The following is an 11,747-nucleotide window of genomic DNA, read 5'->3' as shown; positions in this document are numbered from 1 at the left end:
TCACAAGTCAGATGGGAATACGAAAGCCTCGGCGGCACATTCTGCATCGTCCTCCTCGTCTTCCTCTGGAATGTTCTCGGGCTCCCACGTGAAGACGTCCGAGGCGTTGTCTGTGAACGACCCCGACCGGCTCCTCTCCATCTGCCAGGGACACAAAGCATCACGCCGGCCCAGGGCTAAGTTTTCTTTCATCTCATCGATCTGCTCTGTGCTCATATCTGCCTCTTCTGGCCCCTGGTTCTCTGTGACGTAATCTTGGTCACTTTTGGGAATATCAACTTTGCTTTCGTTTGAGGTTTGTGGATCCTGAGACTCCCACGGACAAACATCCCCTCCAGTGGTGTCTTGCTTTTTGACAACTTCTGGTTCCCCTGTCTCCCACGGACAAACATCTTCCCGAGTACTATCTTGCTTTTGGAGAACCTTCGGTTCCCCTGTCTCCCACGGGCAAACATCTTCCCGTGTACTATCTTGCTTTTGGAGAACCTTTGGTTCCCCTGTCTCCCACGGACAAACATCTTCCCTTGTACTATCTTGCTTTTGGAGAACCTTTGGTTCCCCTGTCTCCCACGGGCAAACATCTTCCTGTGTACTATCTTGCTTTTGGAGAACCTTTGGTTCCCCTGTCTCCCACGGGCAAACATCTTCCTGTGTACTATCTTGCTTTTGGAGAACCTTTGGTTCCCCTGTCTCCCACGGACAAACACCTTCCTGGGAATTTCCTTGTCTTTGTAGTTTCCCTGATGCTTTTGATTCTTCCGTTTTGACTGCCGCTGTGCAATCTGTGTCTTGCCTTACATGACTCTCAGATGTTTTGGGGGTCTGTGGATTTCCTGTTTCTGGTTCGCCACTATCCCACGGACAAACATCTGCTGGCCTTTCCAGTCCTTGTGACACCATCCCGGTAGCTCCAGTTTTATCCGGGGGGTCAGTTTCCCAGGGACATACGTTTACTCTTGTGCTGTAGTTCCCATCAGTCTGTACAGAAGCAGCTCTCAAAGGTGAGATACCTGAGTCTGCTGGTTTGTCTTGATGTCCAGTCTCCCAGGGACAAATATCTACTTTGATAGTCATTTGTGTCATTGAGCCTGTATCTGTTGGATCGGTGTTCCCCTCATCCCATGGACAAATGTCCCCCATGGTTTTAGGGGGGTCAGGGAAATCCCATGGACAACTTTCTGCTACCATGGACATGTGTCTACCCAAATCCAGGACAGGGGATTTTGCTTGGTGTTGCTGCTCATTACTTAACGTTTCTTTTGACGCACCGGGATAGATGGCAGGTTTCATAATTTCTTGGTGAAGAGGCACCGACAGCGTTCCCTTGGTCTCCGAGGGATTAAAGTTTTCATATACAACTTCAGCTCTGTCCTGAACATCCCAGGGACAAACATTAACATATTCATTATCTTCCCTCACTGAAGATGGAGGACCTTCTGCAGTCTCCCAGGGACATATATTTGCTGGACGTTTCAAAGACTGTTGTCCCTGTGAATCTCTGGACGTGTTAGTATAATAAATAACTGGAATATCCTGCAATTCCCAAGGACATGCATCGCTACGAACACTTCCTCGCCTGCTTGCATTCCCTTGCTCTTGAGATTCCCACGGACACACGTTAGATGGTTGAGATACCAGCGAGTCCCAAGGGCAGACGTCTGCTTTAATGCTCTGCTGCTTCTTAAAGCCCTCTCCTTCCTGGGAAGCTCCATCCCATGGACACATATCTGTGTAGGGAGAATTGCGGACTGGTGTAATTCGATTACTTCCTCTTCTGTGAGTTGAAGGAGTTCTACAACTGCTAGCAGTTTCCCAAGAACTAATACTACTACGTTTGCTGTTCTGCCTCGATAAAAACACATTTTCGTAAGTGCCTTCTTTTGGCATATCATCCATGTCCCAAGGGTAGACGGCGGATTTTCCGATCGCTAGCTTTCGTGGGCTTCTGTCTGAAGAATCCGCAGAAGAAAGTCTGATGGCGTTCTGTTTCACGAGATATGGTTTTTCCCCTGTCGTCATACTTCTTTTCTGCAGTGACCTCTTTTCCATGCTGGGACGTCGACTAGATGTTCCCCATCTCGGCGTTGTGGAAATGCTTTCCTGACTCTTTTGTGAAACGGAATCCTCTTTATACAAACTCCCGTCCTTACTGGACCTGCTTCCGGCATCAAAGGATCCAATGACGTTTTTTACAGAGAGCCACTTACTGCTGGTGTTGCGGAAGGAGAAGACACGTTGATCTTTTGTGACCTTTGGTCTCGGAGTGCCTGGTGCACTTGCAGACACACTGGCCTGTGGTTTGGGGGAGTCCGTTCCACCTGTTCCCCTATCCTCTGAAGGGCTCTTTTCTTCGGGTGGAAAATGGTCCCAGGGACAGACAAGCACTTCTGGAGATGTTGGCCCTTTGTCCGACCTATCCTCGTAGGTGACATGTTTCTGGTTCTTGTCCCCTGATTGTTCTTGTTCCACCTCCCAAGGACAGACCTCAGTCTTGCTAAATGACTCTGACTGGAGAGCACTCCTGGTCTGCTCACTAATGGAAAGGCTCTGCCGGGACCTTGTCAGCACTGTGCAAGCTCTGGTGATCTTCGCTATGTTCTCCATAGAATGGGTGGTCGTGGAGGTTAGACTCCAGGACTTATGAAGCCTGGTGTGATCAGGATGCAGGAGATTGGTATTAATTGACAGATTTTGGGCGCTGGCTGACTTGCAAACTCCTGGTGGGATATCCAAGGAGTCCGTCTCAGATCGCCGGGAAGATCTCTTCACCGTGTTGGCCTTTAACATGGAGTCGCGCAAGGAAGGGTCTCTTTCCCTGATGTAGTGATGATCACTTTGGGACTTGCGCATGGATGGTGATGGTGATTTCATGGAACTTTTGTAGTGGATACTGACAGTATCCGGGGTCCTCCAGAAGGACTCTGATTGATTCACACTGATCCTACTGTGGAAGGATCCATCTTTGTCCTCGCGGCTGCACTGCCGGCTCATGCTTTCCGGGATCTCCGCAATGCGTCTAATAATGGATCTCCCCAACGCACATCGAGAACTTCGCTTCTTTGACAGATGGGGGTTGTTTGCAGTCATCTTCTTGGTCTTGTGGACTTCTAACTGGGCATATAACTTCCTCAGTTCATCCTGGTGCATATGAAGAAGGGAGGAAATTGATGAGGAGAGGAACAGATGTGGAAAGTAACAAGTCAGAGGAGAGGTAACAGTCACGTTTTCATGTAAGAAGAACACCGTTTAGGATAAGGATAAAGGGTGGAGAACGATTACACTGTATATGTTCATTCTACCGCTGACTGTATTATGTTAGTTTATTATTTGAATTAGAATACATTTAAGATCTGTTTTAAGTGACTGAAATTTAGGGACATTTATTTTCCTTATTTAAATGTGATCTTAGGAATTTCTTCCACATTTTGTAAATTATGTCCTAGCGCGAAGTGATAACATCGTTCTGAGGGGACAAGAGCGTTTACCCGAAAGTCATCCGGGTCCACTCCACTGTGTTCACTCCAACCGGAGTAAAAACTGCTGTTGAGGTACGAGCCGGAGCGCCGCAGGTCCACTTCATCTTCATACACCTCCGCTGCGATCTCCTCTCTCCTCGGCTTAGACACATACAGAAACTGTGGAGGAGACACCGGAGTAAAGATTCACATGGTGACTTTTGGCATAAGAACACATTTCAAATGCACTTAAATTCAATTTCAATTCTGTTTATTTTGTACAGCACAGAATCACAAATTACAAATTTGCCTCAGAGGGCTTTACAATCTGTACACATACGACATCCCTGTCCCAGGACCTCACATTGGATCAGGAAAAACTCCCCAAAAAATGTAATATTTTCATGGCCCACAACTTCTCATAGCCTGCATGTTTACAGGCCAACAGGATAAACATTAGCAGTGGTGGAAAGTAACCTAGTGGAAGTACTGCACTTACATTTTGAGGTACTTGTATTTTCATTTCCTGCTTCTTTATACTGCATTGACACATGTCAGAGACAAATGTTGAACTTTTTCACTCCACTGCATTTATCGGATAACTTAAGGTACTTTGAAGATTCAGAATACAAAATTATAAGACTTCTCTTGGGGAAATTCTCATGGCAAAAAAATTGCTGTGTGTGTGTGTATATATATATATAGTAAGAAAATTACAAAAAAACACCTTTACCAGCTGCAACCGTTATAATTGTGGAGCGTACGAAACAACTTCGAGCTCAACGCTCTAAAGACAGTGGAGATAATTGTGGGTATCCTGAAGAAAGCAGCCCCGCTTTATTCTGAAACGGGTCATTGTGAGTATTTGTACTTTAAGTACATTTCGATGCTCATACTTTTGTACTTTTGACGAAGTAACATTTTGAATGCAGGACCTTTACTTGTAAAATAGTATTTCTACTTTGTCCATCACGAAACGTTAGCATGTTACGCTAATGAGTCTAACATTACCTTGTTATCATGCTAACGGTGTCCATGAGTGTAGCATGCTAAATTGTATCACTAATAATAATAATACTTTGAATTTATATAGTGCTTTTCTTTATTGTTTAAGAGTCGAATGCTAACTGAAGAGAATGCTAGCATTATGTCAGTGGTATCATTTAGCTTGATAGCACTGCTAATTTAAATAAACCTGGATTAAGGCAAGAATATTTTGGTCCACTTTGACCCCCTCATTCTACCCCAAGATGCTACGAGTACCTTGGGAAGGAAGAGCAGGGCGAGTGTCACGGTGATGGTCACATGGGTGTGCGTGAAGGAGAGCAGCAACATCCAATCAGGATGGAGAGAGGGAAACGTGAACCTGAGGGAAATCAGAAAGAAAAACAGTCAGTGCACCGTGTTTAAATATACTGCTCGGTGCAGAGACACGCTCACTGTTTTACCTGAACAGATGAAACATGGAGGAGAGCAGCAGCTCGTTGTGGATGGCGATGCCCATGTAGCGAGGCTCGTGGAAGGCCGAGGGAACCGGCCTGACGGCGGTCCACAGGGAGCTCCCCCAGCACAGGAACAGAAGCTCGGCTGAGGAACAACAACGTTCAGTGGGTTCTTTCTCTTCAATTTGAGATTAGTTTAGTACGGTTTTAGCTTACTAATACTGACGAAATGCTTCATGTTGTGTCAACTGCATCAACTTTAGCCGTGTTGCTTACTGTAGTTGTGTGCACACAGACTTCCTGTGCAATGAGACGTTGTTGGTGATCATTCAAGTGTGCTCGCTTTTGGTTCCACCCTCTAAAATAGAGTCGACCGGATGATGTGATCGTGCTTCTCGTCCCGCTGGGTAAACGTTCTTATTACCTCTTTGTTTTCGGTTTTGTCTCGTTTGTCAACGGGATTGCAGGAAAACTAACGGGCCAGATTGTCGCGCGGGGCCGAGGAAGAACCCGTTAAATTTTAAAGTGGGGGGGGCGGATAATTACTTTGCCCTTTTTGGTGGCCGTGACGTGATTGGAGCACGGCCTTGCCGGAGGTCTGTGCTCTCAGAGGGCCACAAAACTACGATGATTTGACCCACATTGTAACAAACTGAGCAATAGGGTTTCCTGTATTCTTGACTTCAACGTCAGAATTTCATGACCATTATTTGAGGTCAAAATATACGCGAATTGAAGGCCATTTCTTTTCTTCTAAATCTAGTTTATTACATATATCAAAAGGGAAGTCACTCCACTTTCCGCTGCCACTCACCCACAGCCATCATGTAGTCCCAGCGGTCCAGGTAACACAGGTTGAACCCCTGGCCGTCCGCCGTGGTGCTTGTGACGAACACCGGGATGTTCCTGTCGCGGTTCTGCAGGACGCCGACCGTCCACGCGCACAGGAACCAGCTGACCGTCATCAGCATCACTCCCAGAATCCTCAGCAAGTGCAGGCTGGACATGTAGGGCACTCTCTGGGCCGTGCGCGAGAGGAACACCTTCAGGACCCTGCGAGGCAAAACAAAACGTTTTTAAATGAATCAAATGTTTCACTGCTGGAGACGACGCGTAGAAGCCTGCGAGCGTGTTGCAGGTTTAGGGACTTTTAAAGTGAGGCGATTTAACATTCGCTGACATTTACAGGATAATGGCCCATTAAACTATCCTTTTCCAAAAGTAGGAAACAAACAAACCAGTGAGGTTATCTTTTTTTTATTATTTTAAGAGTGTTATAATATCATTACATGTTTATTGCACTGCTAAATCTTCCTCTGGGACAAGAAGAGGAGAGGCTTAAAGTGTGTGTGTGTGTGTGTGTGTGTGTGTGTGTGTGTGTGTGCACCTCTGTGTCTGTCCTCGTTCTGCAATTATGGATGCATATTCTCAAAACACCGTTTATTACATGTGTTCTACCAATGCGACACCGAAACTAGAGGTTGAGACGTCATGTTTACAATGTTTACTGAGAGAAGTAGAGTCATTTATATAGACTTCTATACAACCAGAGGAGTCGCCCCCTGGTGGTCAGGAGAGAGAATGCAGCTTTAACACATGAAGCATAGACTTCTATACAACCAGAGGAGTCGCCCCCTGGTGGTCAGTAGAGAGAATGCAGCTTTAACACATGAAGCATGGACTTCTATACAACCAGAGGAGTCGCCCCCTGGTGGTCAGGAGAGAGAATGCAGGTTTAACACATGAAGCATAGACTTCCATACAACCAGAGGAGTCGTCCCCTGGTGGTCAGGAGAGAGAATGCAGCTTTAACACATGAAGCATAGACTTCTATACAACCAGAGGAGTCGCCCCCTGGTGGTCAGTAGAGAGAATGCAGCTTTAACACATGAAGCATAGACTTCTATATAACCAGAGGAGTCGCCCCCTGGTGGTCGGTAGAGAGAATGCAGCTTTAACACATGAAGCATAGACTTCTATACAACCAGAGGAGTCGCCCCCTGGTGGTCAGTAGAGAGAATGCAGCTTTAACACATGAAGCATAGACTTCTATACAACCAGAGGAGTCGCCCCCTGGTGGTCGGTAGAGAGAATGCAGCTTTAACACATGAAGCATAGACTTCTATACAACCAGAGGAGTCGTCCCCTGGTGGTCAGTAGAAAGAATGCAGCTTTAACACATGAAGCATATACTTCTATACAACCAGAGGAGTCGCCCCCTGGTGGTCAGGAGAGAGAATGCAGGTTTTAGGACACTTCCGCGTCGACAGAACCGGAGGTTTCCGCCTGATTCGAACACTCAATGTTTATAACATGAATCATTGGGGTGTTGAACGTGATTTAAAGAAACCGGACCTACCTGTACATTTTCAGAGTGACCGTCCCGTAGACGATGGAGAAGCCGAGCATTCGGACCCAGCGGAGCAGAATACACCTGAAGGTGCTCGGCTTGAAGTACATGATGAACACCTGCAGAGACGGACACTTCCTGTAAGTCAGACTACGGTGTAATCTTAATATTAGTACTACTACAACAACTACTTCTACGAATATTTTTCTAATATTCTGTAGACCAAGATCAAGTAAATAATCCGCAATTTCATTTTGAGACTAATCACATTTTGACATGATTAATACGAGAGTAAGTGCAACTGTTAGAAGTACACCTGCTCCTCCTACTGTTACTGTTCCTCGTGGTACAAGTACCAGTGGTGGAGAGTAACTAAGTATATTACTAAGTACTGTAGTTGAGGTACAATTTTCATATTTTACTTAATTAAGATTGAGTACAAAACAGCTTGTAAAACATGTTTTGCTATAAATAAACAGTTAATGAAGCATTAAGTATATAAAGCATTAAGTGTATGAAGCACAGCTGAAACGATTAATCAATTAGTGGATTCACTGAGAATTAATTGGCATCTATTTTTACCTTTTGAATAATGTCGATAATTCTGATGCGTTGGTAATATTGTTGAGACAACACAAAGAGCATTGTGAAGGTTTCTTTATCTTTTTTTTTTTAAAACAATTTTTACAAACCACACACAAACAATTAATAAACGGAGAGAAAATAATCAGCAGACTAATCCATAATGAAAATAATCATTAGATAATATTTCAACCAACGAAGAATCCTGCTTTTAGGGACATTTTACTGTTCATACTTTCAGTACATTTTCCTTATTATACTTGCATACTTTTAATAAGTAACATTTTGAACGCAGGACTTCTACATGAAACAAAGCTTTTTATTTTGTTTACAGTGTGGTAATAGTACCTTTTACTTAAGGATCTTCATACCTCATCCTTCACAAATTAAGCAACAGTTAAGATTACGGCTGTAATCCAGGAATTAAAGTTTACGATGAGAGCATCGGCATTAAAATGTGAAGTTTACTTTGTTGAGTGAAAACATTACGGAAGCAGAGACGACGCTTTAATCAGCAGATACGGCACTTTACGGGATTACGGTCCGAGGAGTAATCCGATTGGTCGATCTGAAGATACGGTTGGGGTGGGCGGAGCCAAAAAGAAATTTAAAAAAAACAGTTAAATTCCTCTTAACGTCTTTTATTCAGTAGTAGAGGACGTAGCACTTGGTTTAAGTAAAAGTACTAAATTAATACTCTGTACTGCGATGGAAAAGTATAACCTATATACAAAATAAATACAAAGAATTATATTATAAATGAATCAATACTCATAAATATATAGGCGGGCTATGTAGTTAGTTGAGGTGGAGCTCATTTTTAACTAACGAATTGTTACAGGTTAATCTGCAGTATATTTTCTCAAAGTACCTTAAAATGTTGACGTCTTTGATTCTTGAATCAATACGATCGGCTTTAATTTCGCCTTTTTTTTAATTGATCAAAACGAACATTCATTAGCTGATTTTACTCATTTCCTGCTCTGCTTTCTCGTCACTGTCGGTTCAATAAGTTATAGTTTAAATCTGAGTTCAATATATGACGTGTGCTTTACTCGGTAACCTCCCTCACCTCCTCACCTCCCTCACCTCCTCACCTCCCTCACCTCCCTCACCTCCTCACCTCCTCACCTCCTCACCTCCTCACCTCCTCACCTCCTCACCTCCTCACCTCCTCACCTCCCTCACCTCCTCACCTCCCTCACCTCCTCACCTCCCTCACCTCCCTCACCTCCTCACCTCCCTCACCTCCTCACCTCCCTCACCTCCCTCACCTCCCTCACCTCCCTCACCTCCCTCACCTCCCTCACCTCCTCACCTCCCTCACCTCCTCACCTCCCTCACCTCCCTCACCTCCCTCACCTCCTCACCTCCCTCACCTCCCTCACCTCCCTCACCTCCTCACCTCCCTCACCTCCCTCACCTCCTTCACCTCCTTCACCTCCTCACCTCCTCACCTCCCTCACCTCCTCACCTCCCTCACCTCCCTCACCTCCTCACCTCCCTCACCTCCTCACCTCCCTCACCTCCTCACCTCCCTCACCTCCCTCACCTCCTCACCTCCCTCACCTCCTCACCTCCCTCACCTCCCTCACCTCCCTCACCTCCCTCACCTCCCTCACCTCCCTCACCTCCTCACCTCCCTCACCTCCTCACCTCCCTCACCTCCCTCACCTCCCTCACCTCCTCACCTCCCTCACCTCCCTCACCTCCTTCACCTCCCTCACCTCCCTCACCTCCTTCACCTCCCTCACCTCCCTCACCTCCCTCACCTCCTCACCTCCCTCACCTCCCTCACCTCCTTCACCTCCTCACCTCCTCACCTCCCTCACCTCCCTCACCTCCCTCACCTCCTCACCTCCCTCACCCCCCTCACCTCCTCACCTCCCTCACCTCCCTCACCTCCCTCACCTCCTCACCTCCCTCACCTCCTTCACCTCCTTCACCTCCCTCACCTCCTTCACCTCCTCACCTCCCTCACCTCCCTCACCTCCCTCACCTCCTCACCTCCCTCACCTCCCTCACCTCCCTCACCTCCCTCACCTCCTCACCTCCCTCACCCCCCTCACCTCCCTCACCTCCCTCACCTCCTCACCTCCCTCACCTCCCTCACCTCCCTCACCTCCTCACCTCCCTCACCTCCTCACCTCCCTCACCTCCCTCACCTCCTTCACCTCCCTCACCTCCCTCACCTCCCTCACCTCCCTTACCTCCTCACCTCCCTCACCCCCCTCACCTCCTCACCTCCCTCACCTCCTCACCTCCCTCACCTCCCTCACCTCCTTCACCTCCTTCACCTCCCTCACCTCCCTCACCTCCTCACCTCCCTCACCTCCCTCACCTCCCTCACCTCCCTCACCTCCTTCACCTCCCTCACCTCCCTCACGTCCTTCACCTCCCTCACCTCCTTCACCTCCTCACCTCCCTCACCTCCCTCACCTCCCTCACCTCCTCACCTCCCTCACCTCCCTCACCTCCCTCACCTCCCTCACCCTCCTCACCTCCCTCACCCCCCTCACCTCCCTCACCTCCCTCACCCTCCTCACCCCCCTCACCTCCCTCACCCCCCTCACCCTCCTCACCCTCTTCACCTCCCTCCCCCTCCTCACCTCCCTCACCCCCCTCACCCGCCTCACCTCCCTCACCCTCTTCACCTCCCTCACCTCCCTCACCCTCGTCACCTCCCTCACCTCCCTCACCCTCCTCACCTCCCTCACCCCCCTCACCTCCCTCACCTCCCTCACCCTCCTCACCCCCCTCACCTCCCTCACCCCCCTCACCCTCCTCACCCTCTTCACCTCCCTCACCTCCCTCCCCCTCCTCACCTCCCTCACCCCCCTCACCCGCCTCACCTCCCTCACCCTCTTCACCTCCCTCACCTCCCTCACCCTCGTCACCCCCCTCACCCCCCTCACCCTCCTCACTCTCTTCACCTCCCTCACCTCCCTCACCCCCCTCACCCGCCTCACCTCCCTCACCCTCTTCACCTCCCTCACCCTCGTCACCCCCCTCACCCTCCTCACCCTCTTCACCCTCTTCACCTCCCTCACCTCCCTCCCCCTCCTCACCCGCCTCACCTCCCTCACCCTCTTCACCTCCCTCACCTCCCTCACCCTCGTCACCCCCCTCACCCCCCTCACCCCCCTCACCCTCCTCACTCTCTTCACCTCCCTCGCCTCCCTCGCCCTTCTCGCACTCACCGGGAAGTAGAGCAGCAGAGAGCCGAACAAGATGGTCTCCAGCAACAAGAGGCCGGACGCCCGGATCCTCTGAGGGAGGAGGAGGAGGAGGAGGAGAAGGAGGAGAAGGAGAAGGAGGAGGAGGAGGAGGAGACCAGTTAAAGATAATATGTGGACTCTAACAGGGTACTTTCACGCTGTAATATACTACGAATCAGTGGAGCAATTACTGGGAGCTTCTTTTTCAGAAAGGAGCGATTATCGCTGTGGAGAAACATTTGGTTAATATTTAAGTAAAAGTATACAAAGGGAGCTGAAGTGGGGTCTGAACGTCGTGAAGGGACTCTTTTGAAAGCCCTAAAAGTTCACCAGCTGCACACAGTGGGGCGCCAACGGGGATCTTTATCACCTTTTCTCCACTTGAAGGGCCAAGAGGGCACCTCAGGGCATTTTCTTCCACAGGAAGTAAATCTTAGAGGACACCCAATGAGGTCCTCTCACATGTCCTCTACTGGAAGTCCTTCAGGGCACTCTGCTACACTTTATAGAAAACCATGAATATTCACCATTGGACCATTGGAATCTTGCCAATTACAACCAAGATAAACCACAGATTTATTTTATAAGCTTTTTAAAAAAAACTACAACTGCTACAGTAACAATGTGAGCGTTATTTTAACTGTTTTAACTCAAATACTGAGGTGTCCTGTAAGTCATATAATAAGAAACGTCTCAAAAT

At 48.1% G+C, this 11,747-nt stretch overlaps 1 protein-coding gene across 1 annotated transcript in view; it reads right to left on the bottom strand.

The window, feature by feature from the left end:
• si:ch211-156l18.8 (probable G-protein coupled receptor 179) overlaps positions 1–11,747 on the bottom strand; it is a 19,781-nt gene continuing 8,034 nt past the window's right edge. The window contains exons 5-11 of the mRNA XM_034535241.1: positions 11,030–11,098; positions 7,257–7,366; positions 5,712–5,950; positions 4,904–5,042; positions 4,719–4,821; positions 3,486–3,635; positions 1–3,138 (exon numbers count right to left, since the gene is read on the bottom strand). Coding sequence (XP_034391132.1) covers positions 1–3,138; positions 3,486–3,635; positions 4,719–4,821; positions 4,904–5,042; positions 5,712–5,950; positions 7,257–7,366; positions 11,030–11,098 — 3,948 coding nt within the window. The remainder of the gene's footprint in view (positions 3,139–3,485; positions 3,636–4,718; positions 4,822–4,903; positions 5,043–5,711; positions 5,951–7,256; positions 7,367–11,029; positions 11,099–11,747) is intronic.

Source organism: Cyclopterus lumpus, chromosome 1 (genome assembly GCF_009769545.1).
Source record: "Cyclopterus lumpus isolate fCycLum1 chromosome 1, fCycLum1.pri, whole genome shotgun sequence".
Classification (NCBI taxonomy): domain Eukaryota; kingdom Metazoa; phylum Chordata; class Actinopteri; order Perciformes; family Cyclopteridae; genus Cyclopterus; species Cyclopterus lumpus.
The sequence above is the reverse complement of the archived record's forward strand: the minus strand, read 5'-3'. Positions and strand labels throughout refer to the sequence as shown.